The sequence below is a fragment of the Bombina bombina genome, chromosome 4 (assembly GCF_027579735.1).
Source record: "Bombina bombina isolate aBomBom1 chromosome 4, aBomBom1.pri, whole genome shotgun sequence".
Lineage (NCBI taxonomy): Eukaryota > Metazoa > Chordata > Amphibia > Anura > Bombinatoridae > Bombina > Bombina bombina.
In genome coordinates this window covers 906,529,770-906,543,458 of record NC_069502.1, presented here as the reverse complement: position 1 = coordinate 906,543,458, position 13,689 = coordinate 906,529,770, and the positions used below count along the sequence as shown (strand labels likewise).

The following is a 13,689-nucleotide window of genomic DNA, read 5'->3' as shown; positions in this document are numbered from 1 at the left end:
GGAGAAGTAGATTTAACTTGTACATTAAGATTACAGATGAGCAGATGGAGGTAGGAAAATATCAGATCAATAGAGTGACTGTCATGTTGAGTAGGAAATAGGGTAGATTGTTAGAGACCAAAGGAGTTTGTGAGTGAGAGAAGTTTAGAGGCAGCAGGTGCAGAAGGGGTTATCAATGGGGATGTTGAAGTCCCCTAGGATTAGAGCAGGTGTATTTGTAGAGAGAAAGTGAGAAAGCCAGGCAGCAACGTTGTCAAGGAATTGAGAGGTTGGTCCAGGGGGGCAATAGATAACTGCAGCTCTGAGGGAGAGGGGGGAGAACAGGCGGATGCAGTGGACTTCAAAGGAGGAGAAGGAGAGAGATAGATGAGGAGGCAGGTGCTGATAAGAGTAGGAGGGAGAGAGTAAGATTCCAATACCGCCACCATGTCTCTCACCTGGCCTAGGTGTGTGGCTAAAATGGAGACCACCGTTTGTGAGAGCAGCAATGGAAGCAGTGTCAGAAGAAGATAACCAGGTTTCAGTAATTGCTAGAAGATTGAATGCGTTAGAAACAAACAGGTCGTGAACAGTTTGTTACAGACAGAGCGAGCATTCCAGAGAGCACAAGATAAGAAAGGGGATAAGCTCTGTGGGTTAATGGAGATGAGATTATTAGGATTGCGTGACCTAGAGTTTGTATTGTGGGAGCGAGAGGGTAAAAGTTTGGCGATTGCTGCAGGGCCAGGGTTAGGAGAGATGTCGCCAGCAGCAAGCAGTACGAGTGACAGAAGGTGAGAGTGAGACTTGTAGGAGCAGGTATGATTAGAGACTGGAGAGTTAGATGGGGAAGTATTTCTAAGGAGACCGAGTAGTTGATGAAAAGACACCATAGGGGATGAGAGAAGGGAGGGCGAGATAAGGATAGTGTGGGGTTGTTGTTATTGTTATAGGGACATGCAGTAAGTTTTAGGAGAAGGGTAGGCAGAAATAGCGGAAAAGATATAGAAAGCATTGTGCAGGTGTATAGTTAGTAAGGATTACCTGTTAGTGGGGTCTGCAGTTTCCTCCAGTTCTTAACTCTGCTACTTATAACCCAGGGCACATTGAATCACAGGGCCCACATAGCCAAGACTCAGATAGCCTGTGCTCAGCTGTACATAGAAGTGAGATTTGAGTTGTAATGATTTGATTCAAGACAGTTGTTTACATGCAGACTAGTTAGCTAGACTGGAGCTGCAAACACTTGGATTAGATTGCGGGGGGGGGGGGGGAACAAATGGCTTGGGATGCCCACAGAAATTGTACAGAAAAACTGATAACCAATTTACAGAAAAGTCAAATTCAGACATCAGAAGAGATGCATACCAGAGAATTGCAAACAAATTAAAGGGACGTGGAAAGGCAGCCAGGCAGATAAAGGGAGCAGAAGAGATGCATACCAGAGTATTGTAAACAGATTAAAGGGACTAAAAAGAAAGTTAAAAAATAAAAACCTATCCAAAAAAATTGCTGAAGGAGGGCATTTGTTGGCATTGCCCTGAAGTAATTTTAACTGTTGTGCATCACAAAAATCTATCGATCTTTAAAAAAAATTCTAATCTAAAATCCCTAAGCTAACCCCCCCAAATTTCCCTCATGCTAACCCCCAAAATTTAGTACTCAACAACTTGAATCCGGCTCCTTAGCTGGGCAGCTCCAAAAGAGCTCCTCTTCTATAAACTCTTGCATCCAAGGCGTCTTCTTCCATCTTCCATCAGATCTGTCTTCTTTTCTTCCACCCAATATCATCTTTATGCTGTCACTGAAGCACACTGAAGATTGAATGTGAAGTTCCCCCTTATATTGGGTGTCCTTGCATTTCTATTTGCATATTTTCAAATCTAAATTAAAATCAGCCAATAGAATGAAAGCTTTTTCTATTGGCTGATTTGAATTTGGATTTGGAGTCCTAGGTTAGGGGTCTTGGGGGGGTAAGCTCTTTGGGGTTAATAGATTAAGGGATAGTGTAAGGGGGGATGTGGCGGTTTAGGGGTTAAGTAGTGTAGGGCTTATTGTGGTGGGGTATTGGTGGTTTAGGGGTTAAGTGGAGTAGGTAGTTTATTGCGGTTGGGGTTGTGGTGGTTTAGGGGTTAATAGTGTAGCGTGTTAGGTTGCAATGGATGTGAGGGTGCATAAGGGGTTTGTAGTTTAGAGTAGCAATGTATATATACAATGTTTTAATTATATGCATTTTCTTGTGTAATGCATATTATTTTAATTATTGTATTGAATTTAAATAGTTTAGGGGGTTTACATGATCTTTTTTTCTTTTTTTAAATAAAAATATTTTTCATTATATAATTATGTTATAAAAGTCAATAGCTGCAACTTTTAATTTTTACATAGCTGCATTTGGTAAACTTTGCAAAGTTAAACATTATGCAGTTATGTAAAACTATAGGTCGCAGAGACTGACTTGTATAACATATTTATATAACGAAAAAAATATTATTGTTTAAAAATAAAATAACAGTTTAAACAGCTATTAAATTCAATAAAATAATTAAAATAATATGCATTATACAATAAAATGCATATACGTGTTAGGCGTATAGTGTAGGTTTAGTTACAGTTAGGTATGTATTATTTAAACTGTTCCTACACAGATAGAGTTGCCAGGTGTCTAGTATTCAATTGGACAGTCCAGTATTTTAGCAGGCTGTCCAGTAAAATCTGTACAAAAATACTGGACACTTAAATGTCCCGTATTTTTAAAGACTCCTGTCAGCTAAATGTAAAGGGCCTTCTAGGCCTTTATGCATTAGAAATATGGCTCAAAAAGAAGTTACACTGTGCATTTTCTATTATATGTGTTACAGGCAACCATAGGGGTGTTCAATCACTGATGGGTGTGTACCTCTAGCAGCCAAAGGGGTCACATCACTGCTCTGTACATGTGTTACTGGCAACCAAGGGGATAAAATGACTGCTTAGTTGTAAAAAATATATGTGGTGGGATCAATGGTGGGGCCTAAGTTTGAGCTTTTGTGGAGACATTTTGTGAACCCAGCTACGTCCCATATCCAATCACCTATAGCGTGTCAGGTATTTTTATGAAGCACAGCTGGCAACCCTATACACAGAAAACTTCTGTGTTGTATAGGAACACTTCAAGTACAGCCTCCCCTCCACCGCTGATAGTGCCGACGAGTGGCAATGTTGGTAGATTTTTGCTGAATCCGCAATCTCTATTATTTCCTATGGGGACAAGTCACCACTCATTGGCACTTGGTTCAGCTCCGTTATTTGGAATATATCGCCAGGCCAATGGGATGGATCATTGGAAACATATTAAAGGGTTGAATATTTTACAGTACAATTTTACTTTAATATAACTAGCACACACTACATACGCTATACATTTAAATATTTTATATTTTACTGTGCAACCTTTTTTTTTTTAATCTTTCTTAGATATTTTTAATCTTACCATATGAATTTAGTTTGTTTGATAATAGAAGTAAATTGAAATTGCATTTTTTATCTGAACCTTGAAAGTTTAATCTTGAGTTTCATGTCCCTTTAACAATCCCTGTGTATCTACCTACATTGTTTATTGAACATTTTGCCTTGCTTAGATACAAATTTAAATGCCACTATTTTGGATTGGATTGTGTTGCTTTTTGTTCTGATTTTTTATTAAATACATAATATTTACACAGAAATCAACGAGACCGTCATTTGTACCAAGGACTTGATAGAAGTTGAAATTCCAAATGAGTTTTTTTTGGCCAAGCAGCCTCCAATTTCAGTAAGTAAAACTGTAATAATAATATAAATGTATTTTGTTACTCATGGGTTGTGAAAATAATAAAGACAGAAAGTCATTCTAAACAAACTTAAAGTGATATGAAGCAATGCTCCTGTAGTAAAAATATGTATTAAATCAAGTAAACCTAGACAAGAAATAGACACACTTCACACACAAAAACACTGCACATACATACACCTCACACACAAAAACACTGCACATACATACACCTCACACACAAAAACACTGCACATACATAAACCTCACACATAAAAACACTGCAGATACATACACCTCATGCACAAAACACTGCACATACATACACCTCACACACAAAAACACTGCACATACATAAACCTCACACATAAAAACACTGCAGATACATACACCTCATGCACAAAAACACTGCACATACATACACCTCCCACACAAAAACACTGCACAAACATACACTTCACACATAAAAATACTGCAGATACATACACCTCACGCACAAAAACACTGCACATACATACACCTCCCACACAAAAACACTGCACATACATACACCTCACACATAAAAACACTGCAGATACATACACCTCACGCACAAAAACACTGCACATACATACACCTCACACATAAAAACACTGCAGATACATACACCTCACGCACAAAAACACTGCACATACATACACCTCCCACACAAAAACACTGCACATACATACACCTCACACATAAAAACACTGCAGATACATACACCTCACGCACAAAAACACTGCACATACATACACCTCACACATAAAAACACTGCAGATACATACACCTCACGCACAAAAACACTGCACATACATACACCTCACACACAAAAACAGTGCACATACATACACCTCACACACAAAAACACTGCACATACATACACCTCACACATAAAAACACTGCACATACATACACCTTACACACAAAAACACTGCACATACATACACCTCGCACATAAAAACACTGCAGATACATACACCTCACACATAAAAACACTGCACATACATACACCTCTCACATAAAAACACTGCAGATACATACACCTCACGCACAAAAACACTGCACATACATACACCTCACACACAAAATTACTGCACATACATACACCTCACACACAAAAACACTGCACATACCCCCTGCAATCTAGCTTCTGTCCCCAACACTCAACTGAGACTGCCCTCACCAAGGTTACTAACAATCTTCTTTCTGCTAAAAACAATGGCCACTATTCTATACTTAAAGGGACATTAAACCCAAAAAAATTATTTCATGATTCATATAGAAAATACAATTTTAAACAACATTCCAATTTACTTTTATTATCTAATTTGCTTCATTCTATAGATATATTTTGCTAAAGAAATAGCAATGCACATGGGTGAGCCAATCACATGAGGCATCTATGTGCAGCCACCAATCAGAAGCTACTGAGCCAATCTAGATATGCTTTTCAGGAAAGAATATCAAGAGAACGAAGCAAATTAGATAATAGAAGTAAATTAGAAAGTTGTTTAAAATGGTATTCTCTATCTGAATCATGAAATAATTTTTTTAGGTTTAATTTCCCTTTAACTTACTTGACCTGTCTGCTGCCTTTGACACTGTTGACCATCCCCTCCTCCTATGGACTCTCAGCTCCCTTGGGCTCTGTGACATTGCCCTCTCCTGGATCTACTCTTATCTCTCTAATAGGTATTTTCCTGTCTCATTTGCTGGCGGCGACTCCTCTCCATTGCCTCTGTCTGTTGGAGTACCTCAAGGCTCTGTTCTAGGCCCTCTACTCTTCTATATTTATACTTCCTCACTGGGTAAACTTATCAGTAGCTGTGGCTTCAACTATCACCTCTATGCTGATGACACTCAGATCTACCTATCCACCCCTGCACTCTCTCCTTCTGTCCTTTCCCACATCACATTTCTTCCTGGATGGCCTCTCACCACCTAAAAATCAACATGTCCAAGATTGAGCTTCTTCTAATCCCCCCATCTAATTCTACTCCAGTTTCTAACTTTACTATCACTGTTGGTGACACCACTATCTCCCCATCACCCCAAGTCCACTGCCTAGGAGTTACACTTGACTCCAATCTGTCCTTCATACCCCACATCCAATCGCTCTCTTCATCCTGTCGCAACCACCTACGCAATATCTCCAAAATTCATCCTTTTCTGAGTGCTGAAACTACTAAACAGCTAATCCATTCCCTAGTAATTTCCCGGCTTGACTACTGTGACAACCTACTAACTGGCTTTCCTCTCTCCCGCCTCTCCCCCCTTCAATCCATCCTAAATGCCTCTGCTAGGCTAATCCACCTCTCCCGACGCTCTGTATCCACTGCACCCCTCTGTGAGTCCCTTCACTGCCTCCCCATTCACAGCAGAATTAAATTCAAAATTCTCACTCTGACCTACAAAGCCCTTACCAATGCAGCCCCCCCTACCTGTCCTCACTCATCAACAAATATACTCCAGCCCATCCCCTAAGATCCAACAACGATCTACTCCTTGGCTCTTCTACCATCACCTCCTCTCATGCTAGACTACAGGACTTCTCTCGTGCGGCACCAACCCTCTGGAACGCACTTCATCAAGCTGTCAGACTTTCCCCCAACCTCTCCTCCTTTAAACGCTCCCTAAAGACCTTCTTGTTCAGGGAAGCCTATCACCAAATCAGTAACTAATGAATTCCACTTGTCTAATAGTTGCCCTCATCTAACTCCACACTAACATCATTCCCACCTTTGCAGTCCCCACCTCCTGTTTCTCACCCTCCTACCCATTTAGATTGTAAGTTCCTACGGGAACAGGGCTCCCAATTCCCCCTGTATTTGTTTGCTAAGTTTTGTCTGGTGTCTCATATTGTACTGTCCTTTTATCTTTGTTACCCATGGACAGCGCTGCGGAATCTGTTGGCGCTTTATAAATAAAGAATAATAATACATATACCTCACACACAAAAATACTGCACACACATACACCTCATACACAAAAACACTGCACATACATACAACTCGTACACAAAAACACTGCCCATAAATACACCTCATACACAAAAACACTGTTTACACATAAACCCCATACACAAAAACACTGCACATACATACACCTCCCACACAAAAACACTGCACATACATACACCTCCCACACAAAAACACTGCACATACATACACCTCACACATAAAAACACTGCAGATACATACACCTCACGCACAAAAACACTGCACATACATACACCTCACACATAAAAACACTGCAGATACATACACCTCACGCACAAAAACACTGCACATACATACACCTCACACACAAAAACACTGCACATACATACACCTCACACACAAAAACATTGCACATACATACACCTCACACATAAAAACACTGCACATACATACACCTTACACACAAAAACACTGCACATACATACACCTCGCACATAAAAACACTGCAGATACATACACCTCACACATAAAAACACTGCACATACATACACCTCGCACATAAAAACACTGCCGATACATACACCTCACGCACAAAAACACTGCACATACATACACCTCACACACAAAAACACTGCACATACCCCCTGCAATCTGGCTTCTGTCCCCAACACTCAACTGAGACTGCCCTCACCAAGGTTACTAACGATCTTCTGTCTGCTAAAAACAATGGCCACTATTCTATATTTATCTTACTTGACCTGTCTTCTGCCTTTGACACTGTTGACCATCCCCTCCTCCTATGGACTCTCAGCTCCCTTGGGCTCTGTGACATTGCCCTCTCCTGAATCTACTCTTATCTCTCTAATAGGTATTTTCCTGTCTCATTTGCTGGCGGCGACTCCTCTCCATTACCTCTGTTTGTTGGAGTACCTCAAAGCTCTGTTCTAGGCCCTCTACTCTTCTCTATTTATACTTCCTCACTGGGTAAACTTATCAGTAGCTGTGGCTTCAACTATCACCTCTATGCTGATGATACTCAGATCTACCTATCCACCCCTGCACTCTCTCCTTCTGTCCTTTCCCACATCAGCAACTGCTTATCTGGCATTTCTTCCTGGGTGGCCTCTCACCACCTAAAAATCAACATGTCCAAGATTGAGCTTCTTCTAATCCCCCCATCTAATTATACTCCAGTTTCTAACTTTACTATCACTGTTGGTGACACCACTATCTCCCCATCACCCCAAGTCCACTGCCTAGGAGTTACACTTGACTCCAATCTGTCCTTCATACCCCACATCCAATCGCTCTCTTCATCCTGTCGCAACCACCTACGCAATATCTCCAAAATTCATCCTTTTCTGAGTGTTGAAACTACTAAACAGCTAATCCATTCCCTAGTAATTTCCCGGCTTGACTACTGTAACAACCTACTAACTGTCTTTCCTCTCTCCCGCCTCTCCCCCCTTCAATCCATCCTAAATGCCTCTGCTAGGCTAATCCACCTCTCCCGACACTCTGTATCCATTGCACCCCTCTGTGAGTCCCTTCACTGCCTCCCCATTCACAGCAGAATTAAATTCAAAATTCTCACTCTGACCTACAAAGCCCTTACCAATGCAGCCCCCCCTACCTGTCCTCACTCATCAACAAATATACTCCAGCCCGTCCTCTAAGATCCAACAACGATCTACTCCTTGGCTCTTCTACCATCACCTCCTCTCATGCTAGACTACAGGACCTCTCTCGTGCGGCACCAACCCTCTGGAACGCACTTCATCAAGCTGTCAGACTTTCCCCCAACCTCTCCTCCTTTAAACGCTCCCTAAAGACCTTCTTGTTCAGGGAAGCCTATCACCAAATCAGTAACTAATGAATTCCAATTGTCTAATAGTTGCCCTCATCTACCTCCACACTAACATCATTCCCACCTTTGCAGTCCCCACCTCCTGTTTCTCACCCTCCTACCCATTTAGATTGTAAGTTCCTACGGGAACAGGGCTCCCACTTCCCCCTGTATTTGTTTGCTAAATTTTGTCTGGTGTCTCATATTGTACTGTCCTTTTATCTTTGTTACCCATGGACAGCGCTGCGGAATCTGTTGGCGCTTTATAAATAAAGAATAATAATACATATACCTCACACACAAAAATACTGCACACACATACACCTCATACACAAAAACACTGCATATACATACAACTCGTACACAAAAACACTGCCCATAAATACACCTAATACACAAAAACACTGTTTACACATAAACCCCAAACACAAAAACACTGCACATACATACACCTCACGCACAAAAACACTGCACATACATACACCTCCCACACAAAAACAGTGCACATACATACACCTCACACATAAAAACACTGCAGATACATACACCTCACGCACAAAAACACTGCACATACATACACCTCACACATAAAAACACTGCAGATACATACACCTCACGCACAAAAACACTGCACATACATACACCTCACACACAAAAACACTGCACATACATACACCTCACACACAAAAACACTGCACATACATACACCTCACACATAAAAACACTGCACATACATACACCTTACACACAAAAACACTGCACATACATACACCTCGCACATAAAAACACTGCAGTTACATACACCTCACACATAAAAACACTGCACATACATACACCTCGCACATAAAAACACTGCCGATACATACACCTCACGCACAAAAACACTGCACATACATACACCTCACACACAAAAACACTGCACATACCCCCTGCAATCTGGCTTCTGTCCCCAACACTCAACTGAGACTGCCCTCACCAAGGTTACTAACGATCTTCTGTCTGCTAAAAACAATGGCCACTATTCTATATTTATCTTACTTGACCTGTCTTCTGCCTTTGACACTGTTGACCATCCCCTCCTCCTATGGACTCTCAGCTCCCTTGGGCTCTGTGACATTGCCCTCTCCTGGATCTACTCTTATCTCTCTAATAGGTATTTTCCTGTCTCATTTGCTGGCGGCGACTCCTTCCCATTACCTCTGTTTGTTGGAGTACCTCAAATCTCTGTTCTAGGCTCTCTACTCTTCTCTATTTATACTTCCTCACTGGGTAAACTTATCAGTAGCTGTGGCTTCAACTATCACCTCTATGCTGATGATACTCAGATCTACCTATCCACCCCTGCACTCTCTCCTTCTGTCCTTTCCCACATCAGCGACTGCTTATCTGGCATTTCTTCCTGGGTGGCCTCTCACCACCTAAAAATCAACATGTCCAAGATTGAGCTTCTTCTAATCCCCCCATCTAATTATACTCCAGTTTCTAACTTTACTATCACTGTTGGTGACACCACTATCTCCCCATCACCCCAAGTCCACTGCCTAGGAGTTACACTTGACTCCAATCTGTCCTTCATACCCCACATCCAATCGCTCTCTTCATCCTGTCGCAACCACCTACGCAATATCTCCAAAATTCATCCTTTTCTGAGTGCTGAAACTACTAAACAGCTAATCCATTCCCTAGTAATTTCCCGGCTTGACTACTGTAACAACCTACTAACTGTCTTTCCTCTCTCCCGCCTCTCCCCCCTTCAATCCATCCTAAATGCCTCTGCTAGGCTAATCCACCTCTCCCGACACTCTGTATCCATTGCACCCCTCTGTGAGTCCCTTCACTGCCTCCCCATTCACAGCAGAATTAAATTCAAAATTCTCACTCTGACCTACAAAGCCCTTACCAATGCAGCCCCCCCTACCTGTCCTCACTCATCAACAAATATACTCCAGACTGTCCCCTAAGATCCAACAACGATCTACTCCTTGGCTCTTCTACCATCACCTCCTCTCATGCTAGACTACAGGACCTCTCTTGTGCGGCACCAACCCTCTGGAACGCACTTCATCAAGCTGTCAGACTTTCCCCCAACCTCTCCTCCTTTAAACGCTCCCTAAAGACCTTCTTGTTCAGGGAAGCCTATCACCAAATCAGTAACTAATGAATTCCAATTGTCTAGTAGTTGCCCTCATCTACCTCCACACTAACATCATTCCCACCTTTGCAGTCCCCACCTCCTGTTTCTCACCCTCCTACCCATTTAGATTGTAAGTTCATACGGGAACAGGGCTCCCACTTCCCCTTGTATTTGTTTGCTAAATTTTGTCTGGTGTCTCATATTGTACTGTCCTTTTATCTTTGTTACCCATGGACAGCGCTGCGGAATCTGTTGGCGCTTTATAAATAAAGAATAATAATACATATACCTCACACACAAAAATACTGCACACACATACACCTCATACACAAAAACACTGCATATACATACAACTCGTACACAAAAACACTGCCCATAAATACACCTCATACACAAAAACACTGTTTACACATAAACCCCATACACAAAAACACTGCACATACATACACCTCACGCACAAAAACACTGCACATACATACACCTCCCACACAAAAACACTGCACATACATACACCTCACACATAAAAACACTGCAGATACATACACCTCACGCACAAAAAACTGCACATACATACACCTCACACATAAAAACACTGCAGATACATACACCTCACGCACAAAAACACTGCACATACATACACCTCACACACAAAAACACTGCACATACATACACCTCACACATAAAAACACTGCAGATACATACACCTCACGCACAAAAACACTGCACATACATACACCTCACACACAAAAACACTGCACATACATACACCTCACACACAAAAACAATGCACATACATACACCTCACACATAAAAACACTGCACATACATACACCTTACACACAAAAACACTGCACATACATACACCTCGCACATAAAAACACTGCAGATACATACACCTCACACATAAAAACACTGCACATACATACACCTCACGCACATAAAAATACTGCAGATACATACACCTCACACAAAAAAAAACTGCACATACATACACCTCACACACAAAATGACTGCACATACATACACCTCACACATAAAAACACTGCACATACATACACCTCACACACAAAAACACTGCACATACATACACCTCACACACAAAAACACTGCACATACATACACCTCACACACAAAATGACTGCACATACATACACCTCACACATAAAAACACTGCACATACATACACCTCGCACATAAAAACACTGCCGATACATACACCTCACACACAAAATGACTGCACATACATACACCTCACACATAAAAACACTGCACATACATACACCTCACACATAAAAACACTGCACATACATACACCTCGCACATAAAAACACTGCCGATACATACACCTCACACACAAAAACACTGCACATACATACACCTCACACACAAAAACACTGCACATACCCCCTGCAATCTGGCTTCTGTCCCCAACACTCAAGTGAGACTGCCCTCACCAAGGTTACTAACGATCTTCTGTCTGCTAAAAACAATGGCCACTATTCTATACTTATCTTACTTGACCTGTCTGCTGCCTTTGACACTGTTGACCATCCCCTCCTCCTATGGACTCTCAGCTCCCTTGGGCTCTGTGACATTGCCCTCTCATGGATCTACTCTTATCTCTCTAATAGGTATTTTCCTGTCTCATTTGCTGGCGGCGACTCCTCTTCATTGCCTCTGTCTGTTGGAGTACCTCAAAGCTCTGTTCTAGGCCTTCTACTCTTCTCTATTTATACTTCCTCACTGGGTAAACTTATCAGTAGCTGTGGCTTCAACTATCACCTCTATGCTGATACACCTCATACACAAATGACAAATGACCTCATACACAAAAACACTGTTTACACATAAACCCCATACACAAAAACACTGCACATACATACACCTAACACACAAAACCACTGTACACACATAATACACAAAATTACTGCACACACATACACCTCACACACAAAACCACTGCACACATACACCTCACACACAAACCCACTGCACACACACATCCCACAAACACACTGCCTATACATACACCTCACACACAAAAACACTACACATACACATCACACAAAAACACTCCACATACATACACCTCACACACAAAAACACTGCACACGCATACACCTCACACACAAAAACACTGTACATACATACACCTCACACACAAATACTGTACAAAGAAACAACTCACACACAAAAACACTGTACATACATACACCTCACACACAAAAATACTGCACACACATACACCTCACACACAAAAATACTGCACACCCATACACCTCAAACACAAAAACACTGCACACTCAAATACCTCACACACAAAACACTGCACATACATACACCTCACACACAAAAATACTGCACACACATACACCTCACACACAAAAACACTGCACACACATACACCTCACACACAAAAACACTGCACACACAAATACCTCACACACAAAACACTGCACATACATACACCTTACACACAAAAATACTGCACACACATACACCTCACACACAAAAACACTGCACATACATACACCTTACACACAAAAATACTGCACATACATACACCTTACACACAAAAATACTGCACACACATAAACCTCATACACAAAAACACTGCACACACATACACCTCACACACAAAAATACTACACACACATACACCTCACACACAAAAACACTGCACACACATACACCTCACACAAATACACCTCATACAAAAAAGCACTGCACACACATACACCTCACACACAAAAACACTGCACACGCATACACCTCCCAGACAAAAATACTGCACACACATACACCTCATACACTAAAATACTGCACACACATACACCTCATGCACAAAAATACTGCACACACGTACACCTTATATGCAAAAACACTGCATAAATATTTCACACAATTTCTACCTAGCGCTGTTCCAGTCACTACAAAAGGCATATTTTCTAAGTTTAACAGAACTTACCTTTTGAAAATA

At 41.4% G+C, this 13,689-nt stretch overlaps 1 protein-coding gene across 1 annotated transcript in view; it reads left to right on the top strand.

Annotated features, from left to right (window-relative positions):
* The window catches only part of LOC128655699 (pancreatic secretory granule membrane major glycoprotein GP2-like), a 94,787-nt gene that overhangs the window by 38,180 nt on the left and 42,918 nt on the right, over positions 1-13,689 (top strand). The window contains exon 2 of the mRNA XM_053709278.1: positions 3,684-3,772. Coding sequence (XP_053565253.1) covers positions 3,684-3,772 — 89 coding nt within the window. The remainder of the gene's footprint in view (positions 1-3,683; positions 3,773-13,689) is intronic.